Source organism: Chaetodon trifascialis, chromosome 20 (assembly GCF_039877785.1).
Source record: "Chaetodon trifascialis isolate fChaTrf1 chromosome 20, fChaTrf1.hap1, whole genome shotgun sequence".
NCBI classification, from domain to species: Eukaryota; Metazoa; Chordata; class Actinopteri; order Chaetodontiformes; family Chaetodontidae; genus Chaetodon; species Chaetodon trifascialis.
Window position 1 is genome coordinate 2,527,015 of NC_092075.1, and position 20,293 is coordinate 2,547,307.

A 20,293-nucleotide genomic window follows, 5' to 3' on the forward strand; every position below is an offset into this window, starting at 1 on the left:
TGGTAAAGAACAACCTATTTTAACTCAACATAGTCTCTCTGCTCTTTAGACCACATGTTCACAGCCTGCAGTCTTTCTAAAGCTTAAACTGTGGGTGTTTGACTCATCGGTTGGAGCTTTTCATCCTCTTTGAATCCGCTTCCATACAACAGGAACCTTTTCAGCCATGCTCGTGGCCTCCGGGATGCTAATGTCAGCCTGTTTGTTGGTTGGTTGGTCGGTTGGTCCACTGCTTTGCTTCAGTCTGGATTCCCATGGAGAGATGACCGTAAATGAGGGCAGAGAGTTGGGGAACAACATGCAGCAAAGGTCCCCGGTCGTGCACCCGCCGGGGACATTGTGGTTCCTGTTTAACCCTTCATCCGTCCACCAGCGGCCCGCGGACACATTTGTTCATTCTTCGTCACGTTGCTGGTTTTCCTTTATTTTTACACATTTTTATTGTTGCTCTTCTGCCTCATTTACTCCTTCGTCTTCCTCACGGGTTCATTTACATCTTCCTGTGCACAGTTTGTCACGGTAACGAGCGCTTGGTGTGAAGCGGTGGAGCGAATCATTGTCAGCCAGCTTCTATCGAGCTGTGTTTCTCTACTTTCTCCCTCTCTCCCCTGCGACCCTCTCTCAGTTTTACTCTTCTGTTCTCTTAGCTCTTCACATCGACCTCTCACTCGTTTTCCCAGCAGGTATAGCTGCTCCCTCGGGGTCAAAGGTCACCGAGGCAATCAAACGACCGGCCGGCCCGAGACGCGAGCGCGCGCGCACACATGAAGGCGGCGGCGGCCGGTTGAGTGACAGCCTAATTACCCAGCGTAAGAAAACCAAACCCCTCCGCTGTGCTGCAGTTAACAGGATCAGAAGGCCACTTGTCCTCCGCTCTCCCCCTTATGCATATTTTGCTCGTGAGCGCTGCGATGTGTGTGTGTTTATGTGTGTGTGCAGTACAGAGGGAAGCAGATTGCTCCAAAGATGGCGGCTGATAGCGTATCCACATACATGAAAGGGTCGAGGGACTGACTCGGGGTCCGGGTCTGCAGATAAAGTGGAGTAGAGGGAGAAGAAGAAGGGAATTGCTTTCGGTCACCCGGGGAATAAACCTCGTGTGTCGAGGTTAACAAGGATTACTTGTGTGTGTGTGCGACAGAGAAAATGCTTTCTTTAATTCAGAGCTCTCAGTTCAGAGTAATTCACTCTGCACGCCAAGGTTAAACGTCCGAGCCGGCGTCCCGCTCGGGTTATCCACGCGGACTTTCAGCCTGAGTGGAATCAAACTGGTGTGTTCGAGGTGCTTTTTACTGGGAGCTGAGGGAGGTTTGGATCAGGTGTTGGAACAGCTGCAGCGACGTGAGATGCTGTGCACTTTAAGAGGAGATAAAAAGAGAAAGATGTGTCAGCTGGCCCTTTACGTTGACCTCCAGACATCACGTTTCAAAGGAGGCTGAAAAATGCTTTCTTCTGTCCGCTCCTCGAGTGCCGACTGACACTTAAACGCATCATCGACCCTCAACTTTGATCCCCTGGCCCTGACCGATGTGGAAAACGAGCCGCTGCTTCTTTTATGACCTGCAGTGGGTTTTGCCCTCCAAATAAAACAGATTTGATCCCTCATCAACGTTCACATCACTTCTTTACGTTCTGCTGCACCGACGAACCCGTTCGCCACTTCCTGTTTCCTCTTTAAAGCTGCATTCACTGATCCCTACAGCCACAGTGTGGCTAAACATACTCAAACTATATCCATTAAATTTGGGTTTAATTGCTGAAAAGCTTTGGCTGACGAGTAGTCAAGTTGGATATATTGAAGCTTTCCCAGTTGTGATTAAGACACGAGCGCCGTTAACAAGTTAGAAACTGGCGATTCCGAGAACCGTGAACGCGACACGAAGCTCTTTATTAGCGTGCAGGTTATCTTATCTTAAAGTTGTGGGGGCGCTTTCATAAGACGAGTCCGCCTCCGTCATCCTGACTGATGTCTGGCCTGGATAAAAGACTCGGTGTGTTTATTGGCAGCGCTGTGGGTCCGACAGCTTCTGTGTTTACAAATGTTATCAACGTGTATTTGAGCAGAATTTCCTTCCTTTCATGTAGTTGCATCCTGTCACTTTGAGTGTTACTGCAGGGATATTTTTCCAGTTCTTCGTTTTCTTTTCCTCCTTCCATCCGCCTCTCCAAAACAGCCTCACAACACTTGTATAATTACTCACATTTAAGTCCCACTAACGCTCGTCGCTGCGTCCACTGAGCGCTGATGGCAGTCGAGTCATGTCGTTGGTTAGTGCAAAGAGCCGCCGTGGTCCGCTTACATCAGACAGACGGCGACGCCTAATCGATTGGCTCCAGATAAATTTTGTGGTCCCTCAACATATGTTGCCGGGGGCGTCACTGATCACCCTGCATATGGTCGCGTACGTCTACAAGCGCTTAGACGCGCTGATACACACTCAGAAGCACACACTGAGGAGACGCACGCCGTCCTTGATGAAGCAGTTTTACATAAAGATTTTTTTTTTTTTTTACCAAATATAAGTCCTTGGATGCGCCTCTGCCTCTGTAACTTCCCCGCTGCAGAACGTGTGAAGCCATTATAGTGTGTGAGAGAGCCCACAGCTGGTCGTGTAACATCTTTATTGGTCCCAGTGGAAACACTGGTTATGGCCACTCCAGCTCAATTATTGCATCTTAGCTCGTGTCCCAGTGAAACAATGATAAATATTCATGCTGATTAACCAGAGAGCAGTCGGTGTGTGTGTGTGTGTGTGTGTGTGTGTGTGTGTGTGTGTGTGTGTGTGTGTGTGTGTGCGTGCGTGCGTGTGTGTGTGTGGCCATGTATTACTCATGTTGTGGGGACTCACCTTCCTTCCTTCACATCTCCAGAATGTGAATCCTTAGATTGGACACGTGCGTGCGTGCGTGCGTGCGTGCGTGCGTGCGTGCGTGCGTGCGTGCGTGCGTGCGTGCGTGCGTGCGTGCGTGCGTGCGTGCGTGCGTGTGTGTGAGAGCGTGCGTGCGTGCGTGCATGTGTGTGTGTGTCAGTGAACAGGATGGATGCCTCATGTTTTTTAAATAACTAAGTACATGTAGTTCAATAATACACAAATAGGGTTTTGAGTGAAGGCCTTGTACTTGTAATGGAGTATTTGTACATTCACGTACTGGTACTAAAGTAAAGCATAAGTACTTCTTTCACCTCCTTGACTTCCTGTGTGTATGTGGACGCACCTCCCTGTTGTTGTTCGACGTACTGACTCATTTCACAGCCTCAGATGAGGCCGTTCGTCTCCTGTTGGTGTTTGATTCTGTGTTTCCAGTTTTGTGTGTTTTGTGTGGAGCTGCTTGCTCAGCAGCATTATTTCTCGGCCACGGTGCTTTACAGGCTGACTGGTCTATTAGAAGAACCTGTTTGAGTCCCGCCGCCCTGCGAGATGAGAGGCCTGTTAATTCCCAGACTGTGAGTAACGGCGCTGCTGTGGAGATCTGCTGGTTTGCATTCGCTGGGTTTGATCATACTTTATCCTGGTAATAAGGTGCATTCTGTTCTACAAAGAGGCGTCCTCACAATACAGATTGCTGTGTTTAATGACTCCCCCAGACCCTTAAATAATGATCTCACTCTCTGAGGTTTACAGCTCACAACTCCCGCAGCATGTCGTTATGTCATCCAGCGTGGGATAAGTGCGCTGTTGGCAGAGTGGAACCTGTTTTTAAGTGTTGGCCAGGTAACGTCACACCCCTGCATCTGCGTTCTTCCACAAATTATTATTTCTTTCCTAAGAATTCAAAGATCTTTATCTTTGTAGTTCTGGCCATCATTTCTATCAGCTTTGATAACTTTCACTCGCTGCTCAGACGGTTTAATCTGGTCTGATTGGTTGAAGCTAGCCTGCGATAGATGGTTCATCCAATCACCTGCAGGTATTTGAACGCACCTGCCCTCCTCTGAACGGTTTCCCCGGACGACTTCAACTCGTCAGGTTACCTGTAGCAGCTGCTGTTAGCTGGTTAGCACGAATGCCATCTTTTTAATGTTTATGTCTTGCTCATTTTAAAACTAGCCAGATTTATTGGAAGGACCAAACGGAGGCCGACCCAAACTCTGCGTTTTCAGGTTACTTCCTGCTCCAGCTTTGACCTTTTGTACCCTCATACGCAGCGTTTTGATGCTTCTGGTTTGAAACGCTCGATGTGATCGTCTGACATGTTCTCATGTCGCTTCTTTCTGTTATCATCGTCACCAGCGTTAAGCAAAGTCAACCCCACAGGAACAAGAGCCAGGCTCTGACAGTCCAGAATGATCCTTTAAAGGCGACGCTGAGCTGTTATTGATGATTTTGGGTAAATCTGGGAGAATCATATGATGCTGTGGACGCTGGGTGTTCATTTGTCGGGTGCGGTGTAGTTTACTGTTTGTTGTGTGTCTCTGGTGAGGCAGTCAGAGCTGCTCCAGGTGTGTCCCCTCTTTCCTCTCTGCTTCCTCCATCTCTAACAAATTACTCAAGGCCGCCTCGTCCACGTCCTCCGAGCCACCCGGTGGAAAAAAAACGAGGTTCAATCCACTTTGTGTCCAGATGAAACGGGGGCGAAGGTTTGCTCTGTGTGTTTTGAGGCAGATTCTCTTATTTGCGGAGACATCAATCTCTATCACGTCTGCTTTATGTGATCCTCTCTCGCTCGCTCTCGCCCTCTCTCTCCGCCGCCACTTGTGCTGCCATCTGTTCTCGATTAATGTGAGTTACGAGCAGTAATTGAAGCATCTGTTCATCCGGTGAGCATCCTTCGCTCTGACACGCCGATGTATAACACCCTCTCACTATACCGCTCGCTCCCTCCTTCACTTCGTTTGCCGTGAGGTCGCTCATAAACACACACTTCTCGAGCTGCTGCAGTCGTTTTGGGTGGATTCCCTCGACGTTCATATCTCCCTCAGGGTTGCCGTAAGCTGGTCGAGTGGCATACCGCTAAATATCGACCAAGTTCCTATCAGTGGACAGCCGTGTCTGCCGGTTAAGAGAGGCGATGTGCTGTGTTTAACGTGCGCACAGCTTAGCATGTGTTAGCATATATGAGTAAGAGTCATGGAACGTGAGCAGCATACCATTAATGAGTCCCATCAGCCTCTTCAGCTGCTTTAGTGCTGCACTGTGTTCACCAGCTAGCTGCTAGCTGCACTGCTGTTTGGTGTTGAGCAGCTAGTTTAGAGGTGGGCTGTCATTGTTTACTTGAATCGCTTTGGTTTGATTGTGGGAATAAATTGAATGTTCGTGTGTTCATGTTTAGAAGCAGTTTCCTTTGGTCCAACAGAGGGCGCTCTGCTCGGCTGATTGACCTCTCACGCTGCTGCAGCGGAGCGTACGGGAGAACTTTGGTTGCACCAAAGATGGTAAAATTACCAACAAAGACTCGCTGATTGGTGTCTTTGTAGAAAGAAGCTGCTTCACTCGACAACAGCACATCTTTGTTGGGTTCAGCTGCTGGTTTGGCGTCCGAGTGAGGCAGCCGGAGAAACCAGAAACGAGTCGAGCGATGGCGACTGTACGTACAGTCTCAAAGACCCTCGCCAGAGGCAGAAGGCGATAACCGATACAGAGCAAGATGTATATGTTACTGCCAAGTCATACCACAATCCAGTGATGGTTGTATGATGCCACACGGGAAAAAACTGTCTCTGATGGACATGACTGGATGGCCATGTCAGAACAATGAGCTGAAAACTGCAGCTGCAGGTTCAGGTGATGATCCTCTGTAGCTTCATCATCATCATCGTATTGTTTCCATGCTGCCATTTAACACATTGTTATTGTTAAAATATCGATTGCAGCTGCTTAAAAGTCAAACCTCGGTTTTGTTTCCTCCGTAAACGCGGCATCAAGAGCTCCCACGGTGCTTCGAGTGAACACAAAGAACAAACACACACAAATATAAAACTGCAGGTGCAGACACACCCACACACACAGCGCCTGCATTAGTCCCTTTTATTGATCACTTGGCTTTAACGGACACAGAGCTGTCAGCTGACGGTGAAGAGGCTGTCTAAGTGCTCGACTGGGAATCAGCGTGAGATACCTGCAGACCAGACGAGCCAGACGAGCCGGATCGGTCTGTGAAGACGCTCCGACCTGACGAGGCTTTCCTGAGATGCTGCAGAAGCCTGCTGAGACACAGATAACAAAAACGAGATGGAAGCCGTGTTTATATGTGGTGTGTGTGTGTGTGTGTGTGTGTGTGTGTGTGTGTGTGTGTGTGTGTGTGTGTGTGTGTGTGTGCGTGCGTGTGTGTGTCGGGCTGTCTGGACTGTACCCCCTGTATGTGCTTAGCGGGCAGCGTAGCCAGCCTGAGCTAATAGGCAGGATGTGTGTGAGCAGGAGGCTGGAGGTGGTGGTGGAGGCAGACGCTTCCTGCTGTCACTTTCTGTCTGACTCTGGCATGTTTACACCCTTGATGGGGATAGAAAGCTCTGGCACACACACACCTGCAGACATCTACACACACACACACACACACACGCACACACACACACTCATGCAGAGATAATGGCCATCTTGCTATGATTATAACTTCTCCTTTCATATAATCACCCTCATCTGACTGAAATTATCCTCCCAATCAAGGTAAATGGAAAAACGCAGTCAAGAACAGGACGAACGGCAAAATGAGAAACACTGCAGCCAAATCAGTGTGAAAGCGACAGATTTGAGGGGCAGCGATAAGTAGAGGTAGCAGACAGGTGGGCCGTCCATATGCCGCCGCAGCCACCGGCCCGGCTCCTCGCCGCCGTCCAGCCTGGCCGCTCTCCTCTCCAGCCTGGACGAGGGTCAGAGGGCAGGCTGCCGTCTCTCTCTCCTCAGCATGGTCGCTTGGCATCGATGCTGGCAGCTAAAACAGATCCTGTATTTCAGCCACCGATTCATCTGCTGCCGCTCTGAACGCGTTGTCTGTCTGTCAGGTGGAAGAGTCTGAGTCTGATTTTACACATCGGAGGATTACTGCATGCGTGGAGAAAACCATGAATGCTGCTGCTTCAGAGGGAGCCATCCCATAAATGTCCTCAAGTGATGTCACTCAAGTCAAGGTTGAAAATTTAAAGAGTCTGTCGGAGTTAGGAAGAAGGCAGTTTAGCAGACCTCTGCAGCTGCTCCTCGTCTCTGCTGCAGGCTGAAGGCTACAGGCTACATTAGCCCCCGCTGGCACAACACTCCCCAATCTCCAGTTGAACCGTCTGCACTCAAGGTGCATTGTGGGTCATGAAGACGCCCTGTTTTCATAGCGTCATCATCCTCTGCTCAGCAGCTGACAGCAGACACACAGTTAGCATGTAGCTGGTGAACGCAGTGGAGCATTTAGCAGCTAAAGAGCCTGATATTTCCCTCAGCTGCTGGTGGAGGCCAAAGCAGAGCTAAAAGATGGGAAAATATAGGCCTGAAACACAACTCCAAATGCAGGTTGAAAGGTCAATATCATGGTCACGGCTGAAACTTTCGCAACAGCAACTAGAGGTTAAAAGTCGAAACTGGATGTGGGAAAAAAGAGAGCGATGAGTTAAGATTATGACATCATTATAGCATCACTGCAGCTGGGGCGAGTTATTTAAGGGACGTGGCCCCAGCTGTAATTACCAACCATTTATCCCACTTTGTGTTAATCAGCAGTGAAACGACACCGCGGCCTGTTCACATGCCGCTCCGGCAGCGACACGCCGACCGAACCAACGCTTAATGCATTAGATTAGACGTGACCCCCGGCGCCATTCGCTTCAATGAAGCTGTCCGCGGACGAGGACGGGACAAAGACGGCGCGGCAGCGGCGAGTGGCGAGCCGGACAGGAGCTGCCATGTAATCTAATTCCTCTCCTCTTTGTCTTCATTCATTCACTGTCATGACAGATTATGCTTCAATGGGAGGAGGGAGGGCGGGATGATGAATGAGAGGGAAGAGGGGGGAGGCATGAAGGGGGGGAGAGAGGGAGACAGGACAATTAAGTTACAGCCTGGTCGGCAGCGAGAGAAGAAGAGCGGTGTGTGTGTGTGTGTGTGTGTGTGTGTGTGTGTGTGTGTGTGTGTGTGTGTGTGTGTGTGTGTGCGCGCACTGTGTCGTATCAGTGCTTTGCAGGTGTCACAGGTGTGGACGCCTCTCAAACTATTAAACGAGATGCTTTTCATTGAAAGGAAGCTCTTGAGGAGAACGTCTTAAAACCGAACGCCGTGTTAGCGACGCCGCAGATGGCGTTTCAGTCGGCCAATCGCCCGGATCGCCGCTTTGGTCCAGGCTGAAATAACTCAACATCTGCTTCATTTATTTCTCTGAGATTTTGCACAGATGTTCTTGTTTCCCCTAAGATGAATCCTGCGGACTCAAATGATGCCGACTTTTCGTTCTCTGGGGACCATGAATGTGCAGAATGTTGGATGTAAAGTCAGAGCGTCAGGTTGCCTTCTCCCGACCCAAGTGTTGACGTTCCCTCTTTTCCTTGCAGGCCTACTTTCGTCAAGGGGTTGCCCTGCAGTACCTGGGCCGTCATGCCGACGCCCTGGCAGCATTCGCCTCCGGCCTCGCGCAGGACCCCAAGAGTCTCCAGCTGCTGGTCGGCATGGTGGAGGCCGCCATGAAGTCGCCCCTCAGAGGTAACAACAGCAGCTTCGCACGCTGTCTGTCTGTCTGTCTGTCTGTCTGTCTGTCTGTCGCCTCCTTCATCTCATCTTCCAGCCCACTCGCTGTACATCAACAGGCAGATTTACACAGACATAAGCAAACGAACATTTGTTTGCGTCCTCATCAACGACAGCTCTGTGTGTGGAAGTTGTAGCAGAGGAGAGTTGGTTGTAAGCGCCGGGGAAAGCGAAGTTACCGCGTTTCCTTTGTTCTTTTATTCAGCAGCCCTCCCCTGAGACCGCGATGCCAAAAAGCAAAAAGTCGCCTCTGATGATTCAGATCTCACAAAGAAATGGATGCACATTTGATGTGACAAAGAGAGGGATAAGAGAAAGAGACACAGAGAAAAGTGACGCGGAGAAAATAAATAAAACAAGAGAGTCAGATGAAACGCAGAGAAACACATGGAGGCTGAATCTGAAAACAGCCAGATGTGATGGAGCGGCGCAGAGATCGGACTCCAGCATCCACCTGTTGAAGTCCGGCTGAGTTTTCACTGGTAGCTTGCTAAGATCCCAGTGGAGACTCCAGGAAGTGTCTGTTCCCAGTTGTTCAGCACAGAACTTCCCCTACAACCACGTTTTTACGTTCCTGTTTGCGTAAGTCAGACTAGCTGTTGGCCGCAGTCTTTAAGCTAAGCTAAGCTAACCATCCTGACTCCAGCTCTGTATTTGATGTTGGTATACGGACAGAAGACAGGATGTGGACAGTGGTGTCCGATGTCGACGCTAGAAAAACAGCAGCAGGGCACTAAAACGTTAGCTGCTGTCTTAATGATGCACAAATATCCAGAAGTTTACTGATAAATTCTGATGAGGTCAATTTCCATTTTCAAGAATCGTACCAGCATGCTTGCTCGCTGCAAAGAGCTGGGAACGGTGGTTCGTTTTGCCTGTTTATTAGCATGAATGGCTTCTCGTGGCGCTCACGATGAAATATTTACAAGGTAGTTTCTTGTGTGTCATTGATCTGTCTGCCCCGCAGTTCTCAGCGCACTTTTATGTGCAGGTTTCAACAGCATAAGAAGATAAAGGAAGAGTGCATACGATGACGAAGGGTTCGCAGGCTGGAGCTGGCACAGGATTATGTTTTTGCCCTTCAGCTGTATCAGAATGAGAGCGAGGCTTCTTGGGAATAGCCTTCTACTTGGCAAGCTCCAGCAAATGTGTGTGCACGTGGTATTTTGCATCTCCTCTTACGCTGGAGAGCGTATCTGGCTGAGTATTCATAACATTTCCCTTTGAGGTAGAGCGAGCTGATCCACAAAGATTGAGGACAAGGCTGCACACTGACCAAATGAGCAGCGCTCTACAAACAAAAGGTTCAGTCAGCAGCAAAAAGAATGATTTGTTATCAGCTCCTGATCGTGATCAGTGACACATGGCACTGAACAGAGTCCTGCCTGGGCTGCTGCTGCGCGGTGCACATCTGATGCGCTGTGGGAGGTTGTTTTGCTGTGCAGAGGCTGCGACCTCCAAAACTTGATCTCCCATAAGCTTCAAAGCGAGCGAGGCTCAAAGCTAAGAGGCACACTGTCGAGTGTGACCAGGAGTTGTCATGCTGGAGTAAGCAGGAGGAAGGACAGCGAGCTGGGCCGCGAAGAAGGCCGATATGCAGGCAGCCCGGGGGGCGGGGGGGGCTGCAGGGAAGAGGGGGCCTCCTCTGGGTTATCTGTCTCCTTTTGGGTTCACCGATGTCTTTTTTTCATAGGATGTTGTGCTGTTGGACGTCAGCCAGGCGAGCTGTTAAAAGGTCGAGGCGTTTCTCCCGCTTCTTATCTGTGAGGGTGTTTTCCACACCTGCCTCAAATCAGCATGACATTTTTCCAGTGTTCACTAAGACTGCAGCGCAGATGAGGCAAGCGGCAGTTTAGCTCATTTGCACAAAGTGCAGCTAACGCTAACGTGCTGCATGGAAAGCAAATGAAAACGTTTGTGATCAGTCAGCAGTGATGATGATGATGATGATGGTGAGGCACTCCATGAGAAGACCGTTCGTCCTCTGGGGAGCATGAATGCCTGAACCAGTTTAAATGGCCGTCCGTCGTGGCTGACACGTGGATGAAGGTGAGCCACGCTGCCGGCCATCACCTCCTCTCTGGTGTCTCTGCTGATCACTTCCTGCCCAAAAATACCTGAGAACATATGCATCACGCAGACTTGAATCCTTCAAACCCGCCACACCACCACAGTCCATAATCTCAGTTTGATGTCGTCTTCTGAGAGTTTCACAACAAGTTTCACGCCTGTTAACTGTGTGTTAATCTCATCAGAAAATGTAATTAAAAAATGCTCACTCATCAATGAATCTTCATGACAGGTAGAAATGATGTACCTTGATGAAATAAGTCCGCTTTCACTAACAAAATCATGCTCTGAATATCCCCCCAGTTTTAATATTAAACAACATAATCACACAGAATTAGCACGGGAAAAGCACGTTTATGGCTGGAGACATGTTTATCGTGACGAGTGACAGAGAGGGATTAACGCACCGAGAGACAGGAAGCTTCCATGTGACCTATTTAAATTGGAAATGCCTAAATTGTGCCAATGTAATCTACATGAGTACAGTGGTGCTGCTCTTCTCAATGAAGACTGTAAAGACACTTATGGTGAATAAACTGTGTGCAAATCAAATCAGTATCTCAGAAAACTCAAAGGTCATTTTACTTTGAAAGGTCTCGTAGCGTGGGATTATGCCAGATGTTGCATTCATTGTGAAACAACAGGACTGAAGGACGAGGTCACGTATCATCGACTTGTTCGTGTTCGCCGTGTTTGCCTTCCTTCCTGACTGTCTGAACATCACCTGCTGCTCACGGTGTTCCCTCTGGAAGCGACCAAATGACCGTGACTCACATGTTCAAGCCTCGACTTTCTGGGTTTGAACATTGTAGGAAACGTGACCACGGTCAGCTGCTTCGTGTCATTCCTCACCGGTTTCTCTGTACGTGTGCTTAAACCCTCTCAGACTCCCTTGAGCCCACCTACCAGCAGCTCCAGAAGATGAAGCTGGACAAGAGTCCGTTCGTGGTGGTGTCGGTCATCGGGCAGGAGCTGCTGACCCACGGCTTCCACGGAGCCTCGGTCGTGGTGCTGGAGGCGGGGCTGAAGATCGGCACGTGCTCGCTGAAGCTGCGTGGATCCGTCTTCTCGGCCCTGAGCTCCGCCTTCTGGTCGTTAGGTAACACAGAGAAGAGTATGGCCTACATGCAGCAGGACCTGGAGGTGACCAAGACTTTAGGTATGGATGAGGAGGAAGCTGCAGTGTGAGCCGACTGTGAGGAAGCGAAACAGCTGTAATGAATGTCTCGTCCACAGGTGACCAGTCAGGTGAATGTCGGGCTCACGGGAACCTCGGCTCTGCCCTCTTCTCCAAAGGCAGCTACAGAGAAGCTTTGGCCAATCACAGGAACCAGCTAGTGCTGGCCATGAAGCTCAAGGACCGAGAGGTACGACTGTGTGTGTGTGTGTGTGTGTGTGTGTGTGCTCATGTGTGTTCATACCTTAACTCAGTGTTGTATAGATTCTCAGTCGCGGTTCAGGTGCGGCGCCCTCTTCCTGGTCAGACTCGATCGGGTGATTTTAGTGCCCTGAACACGTCCACAGGATGAAGGTAAACAAGTGTTTGAGTGGCACATGCAGCCAAGTTCCCAGCAGGGACGAGATCTTACCAATAAGGTTCAAAAGAGGGACGTCTCAGTCCAGTTTTATTGGCCTCAATCCCAATCTGAGCCTTTTAATCTGCTGACACACACTTATATTTACCTTAATGTTGAGCTGCAGCTGCTGGATCTGACCCACCTCACTGTTAATGAGCTATTTGATCCAAACGCTGGAGCTCCAGGTTCAATCACTGATCTGATAGGAATGAAAAGTTACCTGGAGAACACCTGAAGAGAGGGAAGACGTCTCGCTCGTTCACACCTGGTATGAAAATGTCATCTGTGTCAGGGCTTGTTGTTCAGAACGTTAACGGAGCGTGATCAGCCTGTAAACTGACGCAAAGAAAGGAATAACTGTGTTACATTTGCTGAATTTACACGAGAGAAAGTGCATAAAATTTCCCTGAAAATGTGTGATTTTTTAATGGAGTCTGGGGCTGATTTGGCCTCATTTTCCTCAAAGGCAGGACGACAGAGATCTGATCTCAACGAGGATCACAAGAACGAGAAAAATACCAGGTGTAGACGCAGAGGCAGGATCAGAGCTTCACCAAGAAATACTTCCTGAAAAGAGAGTCTGTCCAATCAGGGAGCAGCTGATGATTCCTCCGTAGGACATGTTGTACAGTGTTGCTTTCCATTATGCTTCACTGAGGAGCCGTACCCGTCAGCGTTCAGTCGATGTGATGTGATATCATCAGCAGTTTGTCCACTGCTGTACATCTCCAGAGATCACAGTCATCACAACCCAAACAAACAGGAAAACATCCTCCAGACTTGTTCCCGTTCCTTTTTGGAACATTTCCGTCTTCTTCCTGAGCTGCTCGCCGTCTCCCTCGTGTTTTCTCGAAATCGGTTTTTCTTCGCCTCAGGCCACAGCGAAACTCACCGGCTCTCTTCTGAAACACTTTGGACAGTTGTGAGAACCATAGTTAATTAGATTGCTGTTACAGATTAGACTTTGGCCTCTTTATGTCTCCAAACGCAGAGTGGAGCTGTCAGCTTGTTTGTGTGTGTTTACCTTTGTCCAACTACTCCCATATGCTTGTGAGTGTGTGTGTGTGTGTGCGTGTGTGTGTGTGTGTTCATTTGTGTGATGCTGTGTGAAGACGCAACATTGTGTCATTGCAGATGCAATTAAGTCAGACTGGATTTAATGTTTTAGTTACTTTATTCCTCGTGTCTCTCATGTGGAATATTTCATTGTCTCATTAATATTGTACAAGAAATCTGACGTGTGTGTGTGTTTGTGTGTGTGTTTGTCAATCAATAGCGTTGGATGTTGGCTGTTCTTCGATTACTTCGCTGTCATATCTGCTGTATTTGCAGATAATCTGGCGTGCGCAGAGTTTTGGTTTGGACGTAAATATCTGTGACTGCTGTGAGCAGCTCTGCTGTCGGCTCGATGAACGCTGCCAGCGTGGACTGATCTTCTGTCCTGCCTGCGACACTCCCCTGTGTGTCCGCTGAGGGGCTTTCACGTGCACTCAGAGATCAGTCGGGTTTGTTAGGTTTACCACAGGATGCCTTTGTCCTGTGAGGTCTGAGTCGTTGAATGCATGTTGTTAGTGGTGGGTGACAGATGACGTGTCCCATCATTCACTGTCATTTTGCAGGTATATGCTGCAGCCTTGTGTGCAGTGTGCAGTGCATTTCCCCACATGTCTTTTAATTTGGCTTTAAATGATAACTAACTTGCTATAAAGCAAAACATAGGAGCGATTGGACAGCTGTCAGTGAGACGAACGAGCAGCTTGGTGCTAATGAAAGCAGTGAGAGACTAACAGGAGTCCAGCGCTCATATTTGTGTCCATGCATCTTCCTGTTTGTCTCCTCTGACCGGCGATCAGTTGAGTCTGCTTCATTTTGGACGCACACCTGACAGAAGCTCAGGATCGAACCCAGACGGCAGAGATTCTCCGGCCGAGCTCGTGTGTGTGTTTCCTGTGTGCGGAGACGGAGTCGAATGTCTGCGTCGGTCGACGGACGTTATTGAGCTTCCCCTCCGCAGCCTGAGGCGCCTGAAACACGGTCATCAGCTGAAATCCATCGCTCGCACCGTGTGTTTGCTCTGCTGCGTCACACGTTTGTTTGTGTGTGTTTGCAGACAGCGAGCGTCCAAACGGAGACGCCGCCTGCAGAGGGACCGTGTTTAACCCACAGGGTGGACACCTTTACCTCATCGACCAGCACAGCTGCTTAGCATTCAGAGCTAACTTAAACAGCTTTAAGACATTTTTCAAGCTGAAATCTCAAACTTTCCAGAACCTGCACAGAAAATGTATTTAAAGGACTTCACTTCTTCCTGTTTCGTGTCCAGGAAATGCCAAACAAACAGCCATCAAATGTTATTAAAATGAAAGTTTCATCTAAACATTAAATCCTCTTCTTCTGATTGAGACTCTGCAGCGTGTCGACCAAAGACCGAGCAGAACCCGAGCGATCCGCCTGCAGGGGGCGCTGCAGAGCGGATGTGGACATCTCCTCTGACAATAAGATAAAAATAAGATTTCTAACTCCCTACAGTTAATTTGCCTTCACATAAATATTAATAATGAAGATAAGCGCGACGCTGCAGGTGGTTAGCTTCTCTGTTAGCATCGTGCTGCTATAAATCACGCTCTGTGCTCGTTCTGCGGCTGTGATCAATATTTTTATCACACCAATGATGATTAATTCCAGTTAATGACAGAGTGGACAGAATGGGAGGACGTCGTTCGTAATGATGAAGCACGGAGGATTCCTCGCAGTGAGCTCAGCTCCTCGTTCGGCTGCTGTCTCTCTGCGTCCCTCTGTCCTCTCTTGCCTCTGGACGTGCAGACTTTTGGTTGCTCAGCATCAGGCCGACGTGAAGTTAAGTCAGATCTGTCATTTCCCCCTGACGCAGCAGGAGAGCCCATTTCTGCCTTCAGCCCATGCTGAGGGTTAAAAGCCCATATTTTCAGGCTGATTGAGCGTCCTTTCTGAAACCTCCTCCGTCTCTCTCGGCCGGTTTATCAAGCAGGAGACGCCGCTAATCCTTCCCCGTCGCTCTTGTAGTTTCTCTCATTAGACTCGGGGATCCATCTTTTCCTTTCCTCTCACATGCTTTTTCTTTTCCCCTCACACAATCTCTCCTAATGAGATTTGCTGCCTTCCTGCAACATGTTAGAAAAGCACAGTGTAATGACAGGTTGCATATTATGATTCTTTGATTTTCTTTCTCTGGGAAATGCCAGCGGTTGTCAGTCTCTCCATCTTTTTTCGTATAAACACAGACATAAACAACACGCTCGCTGTGTAGCGGCTGACAGTCCCAGACACAACATGATTGGATTTTTTGTGTGTTTTCTGGTGCGGGGGAAACATTGCGTCCTTGAGGGAAATCAAACAGTCGTCTGGCCGGTCGACTGTACACACAGCGGCCCCCTCGTCATTTATTAAATCTCCCTTTCTGCCTCGGAGATGTGTCAACTGGATTTTATGTGTTTACACTCATCACTTCGCTGGGAATTGGGATTTGAGCCGGCGCGTGCCGTCGTCTGCCGTGAACACACACGAGCAGAGAGGAAGAGCCGAGCGTCCCGCTGTTAATGAGAGCCGGTAAATTCTGCTAAAGGTCAGTTTGGCTGTTTTCAGTGACGCTCGTTAGCCTTCGTTAGGGCTCTGCTTTAAAGCCGCGTGGTGTTAGTATGTGTCTTATCAGCTCGCAGGCCTTTGAACTGAAAGGTCAGTTTCCCCCCAAACGTCAGCGCGAACAAACATTCACGTCCACACTGCAGTTTCCAGTAACTGAGTACAATTTGAGGTAATTCTACTTCAGTATTTCTGCTTTATACTTCACTGTAGGTAAATATTGTACTTTTTGCTACATTACATTTCTCTCACAGCTTCAGTTACTTATCAGATTTTACTACTGAAACATATGAAAGGCTTAGTGGCACGGTGGACAGTGGCAACACTGTTGCCTCACAGCTAGAAGGTCCCAGGTTCGATTCCCGCTGTGGGCGCTGAGGGAGTGTCCTCCACTGTCTCGAGAGGAAAGGGGCCTTTCTGTGTGGAGTTTGCATGTTCACCTGGGGATCCTCCATAAACCCTCGAAAAAACATGCATGAAGATCACCACCTGACCAACGGTGACGAAAAGGAAACTGGGTCCCCGGCGCCGGTCAGCTGGCAGCCCGCCGCTCCTGGTCCGCCGTGGAGGAAGGACGACCAGGATGGGTCAAACGCGAAGAAGAAATTTCACCAAGCATGGCGTGTGTGCATGTACTGTGTGGTGTGACAATAAAGGACGTCTTCTTCTTCTTCTTCTTCTTCATATTTGATGATGCATTGCTGAAGAAGCGTGACCTCTTCACAGCGTCGTGTTTCAGACGTCTCTCGTTTATCTGCATTTTGACCAGAAAAACGTTTCCACTTTTCTTTTATAGAACTCTTAATGAGATGGATTTATGCAGTATGAAACATGAATATGTATCAGAACTTCTTCTTCTTTGCTCTCCTGTCAATCATCTGACGACCCCTCCGATTTACCTGGTGACCCTTTGGAGGGGCCTCATCCTCGGTTAAGAACCGCTGCACTGAACTCGGTAACTGTACATGAGGTAGTAAAACGTTGAATTTGCATGCGGCTCGTCCCACCTTTTCCTGCCAGGACGCATTTTTCTCTAATTCTGCTCTTCCTTTACTTCCTGCTCTTCTGTGAGTTCGCTTGTCTTCTGGAAGTTGAAGGCTCGCTCGTTCGAGAGAAAGTGTGTGTGGGATATAAATGAGGAAGGAACATGCTAATAACCCCTCGTTAATAATTCATAGCTTCTCCTCCTCGTCTCCGTCACGTTCTTTAAACTTGCAAACATTTCATTACAGCCTCGGACTTCTTCTTTGCTGTCCTTCACCGTGTGCTCTGAAAGGTCAGGTGTGTGTGTGTGTGTGAGCGGTGACACACTCACACACACTTTGACTGCTGTTCAGGAGGCCTCTAACTCCATTATTGTCGCTGTGATTGCATCAGAGGGCTCATCCTTGCAGTGAGGGTCTATACCTCAGGACAGGCTGTATTGATGATTGCGTCACGCTGTGTGTTCACACATATAAAGTGTGTGTTCAACAGATGAGGATCATTACCGCGGGTGCCATGTTTCCTGTGAAGGCTGCAGGAGGTGTTTGTTTCTGGGACACGCTTGCACACTGCAGACTGTTAGCGAGCGTTGTCTTTGCAGCCATGCTAGCAGCTCTGAGGCCGCAGCACTGCTTTGAGCTTAGAGCTAACGCTAACAGAGACTGTGCTAACATGCTGATTTTAAGTTCTCACCATGTTAGTTTATGATAACATGCTAGCATTTGCTAATTAGCACAAAACAGAAAGTACAGCTGAGGCTGATGGGAAGCGGAGAGGTCAGAGGGGTTCCTGAGGGGAATATGGACGTGTGGACCAAACTTCACGGCAGTCCATCCAGTCGATCTTGAGACACTCTGGTCTGGACCACAGTGGCCGACCAGCTGACCCTCTGGAGCCTCACCGCTAACGTGGCTGAAAAGATGGTTTCCCACAGCCGCTCTTTTGACTTCAAATGCAGATGGACACTTCTTTAAGTGATGACGGTGAGACTGAAGTGTCAACATCCTGCAGCAGTGAAGACAGAGATGCATGTAATGGACGTGAAAATGTGGCGTTTGTTCCTTTGCCAGTGAACGCCTCATCAGAGCAGCCTGAAGCACCGCGTTCATGTGTCTTATTGCACATGATGCAGAAATCCATCATCCAATCACATTTATTAGATTCCAGAAAAGCCTTGTGATCAATTACGTTTTATTAAAATGCTCATCTTCCAAAATGTTACCTGAGTGGATTTATTGATCAATCAGCAGATTAGTTGTTGTTGTTTGTTTGTGTATCTGCTGATCTGAAAGGACTTTTGTGGACACACTAATGGACAGCGATGGATGGGAGACGCATCAATAGAGACTGGGCTGCTTTTGTCTTCATCTGTCTTGAAACAGACTTCCTCAGACCTGATGAATATTTCCCATGACTCCTCTGACGGAGCACTGATCAATACCAACAACCTTAAGATTAGTTAGCGAATGAGTGGGCAGGTTTCAGATTACCAAAGCCAGAGCAGGAGCGCGACGACCATTCCTCATTTCTCCCTCTGTCTAATTAGAGAAACAGTGTGTACAAGAAGGAACACACACTGTGTGTGTGTGTGTGTGTGTGTGTGTGTGTGTGTGTGTGTGTGTGTGTGTGTGTGTGTGTGAGTTCACAGCCCTGTTTTTTGCTGCACATGTGCGCGTTTAAAGACAACGACGGTGTGAACAAGTGTGAAACCCTCGTTGTGATTTGCATGGTATTATGCCTGAAGAGGCCCTGTAATTAGCAGGAAGAGCGGTGCTAGAAATCATTAGGCGGCTCAAAGAGGTGCTATAAAAGTGTCTTATGCGCCAGCTAAAACAGAGTAATAATAGAACTGTGAGAACCTGAGTGCTGGTGGCTCGAGGTACGCTCTGATCAGATGTGAAGGATTAGCTTTCGCTCCTGTAGCCTCCAGTTTGTGTGAATGTATTCCATTTGGGCTGTTGGGATGTGACGGGGCCCCTCCTGAAGCTCAGTGACAGCGGCCCCGGCTGTCACCATCTGACTCCATTAAACCCCGGTAAGAGGTGGAGCGTGGGTGGAGCTGAGGCTGAGTGACGCCTGGTTGATGAACTCCAGCAGCTAGCTGTCACTCAGTGCAGCCGTGCCTGTTTTAACTTTGCATCTTGATTTCTTTTAAACCAGTGAGTTATATAGAAATTCATTCCTGTACGGAGACCAAAACCGGTTTTTGTTCACGGCTCTAAACGTGTTTATATCTGATGCACAGCTGAGCTTTTTAATATGGGGCTCTGTGGGGATTCACTCACGTTTGGAGCCTCAAGTGGCCACTGGAGGAACTGCAGCTGTTTGAGGCGAGGTGGCAACAGGCTGAGTAGACTAGTCCTCCCCATTGCTACTTTTACTGAAGTAAATGATGTGAGTACTTCTTATACATGGTAACTAAGTAAATACAGCAGCATTATGTATTATTTGGTTTTGGGTCTTTAAACCCTGAAATCAAAGCTCCGCCCCTCGTTTTGGTGTCTGTGTGTGTTTGTTCTTGTTGTTTACTGGGACTCGGTGGATGGTTTTCGTTGCTGGGATACCAAACAGTTTATGTCCATGTGATTTCAGGCTGCGTCCGACGCGCTCAGCAGTCTGGGCCACGTGTACACCGCCATCGGCGACTACCCCAACGCGCTGGCGAGCCATAAACAGTGCGTGCTGCTGGCGCGACAAACCCAGTGCCAGCTCTCTGAGGCCCGCCAGCTGGGCAACATGGGCGCCGTGTACACAGCACTAGGAGACTTCAGCAACGCCGTTCAGTGCCACGAGCAGCACTTGGACATCGCAAAGGTACAGTTCTACATCTATGATCTGTCATGTTTCTGATGGGGTTAAGTTTGTTTACATGTCTGTCCTGCTGCTGCAAACACTCACCAGAGCACCAGATGTATATAGCAGAGAGGAAGTGTTTAGAGATGGACTAATGCATTATAAGAACAGAACAGGTAACAGAAATACAGAAAACCACCGCTTAACTTAACATCATAATGTCTTAACCCGTAGACGAGCATGTGGCAGAGCAGCCTTATGTTCTCAGGTAAGGTGTCGTCTCACAAACAGGCTGAAAATGGATGTCGGCCTGTCTCACATCACCCAGCTGGAGGCTCAAACTCAACGTGAAGCCATCCAGTAATTTCATGTAGGCTCATTATGCAGAGAAGTATAGTTTGTATTTCAGGACGGTGATAAATTCAAGCAGGAGGCAGTTTGGATCTTCTGGATCGTTCAGGAGTTTTTCCATTTTAACCCATCTGTCATCGCAGAGTGCCGTCTCTCATACGAAGTAACTGCATTTCCCAGAGAGCGTCACGTGTATTCAGGATGATATTCGAAGCAGCGCCGTGCAGCTCTCCATGCAAATGT

At 48.8% G+C, this 20,293-nt stretch overlaps 1 protein-coding gene across 2 annotated transcripts in view; it reads left to right on the forward strand.

The window, feature by feature from the left end:
* The window catches only part of ttc28 (tetratricopeptide repeat domain 28), a 92,741-nt gene that overhangs the window by 43,943 nt on the left and 28,505 nt on the right, over positions 1-20,293 (forward strand). For both annotated transcript variants that reach the window (XM_070988349.1, XM_070988350.1), the window contains 4 exons: positions 8,465-8,612; positions 11,614-11,886; positions 11,964-12,094; positions 19,499-19,720. In XM_070988349.1, coding sequence (XP_070844450.1) covers positions 8,465-8,612; positions 11,614-11,886; positions 11,964-12,094; positions 19,499-19,720 — 774 coding nt within the window. The remainder of the gene's footprint in view (positions 1-8,464; positions 8,613-11,613; positions 11,887-11,963; positions 12,095-19,498; positions 19,721-20,293) is intronic.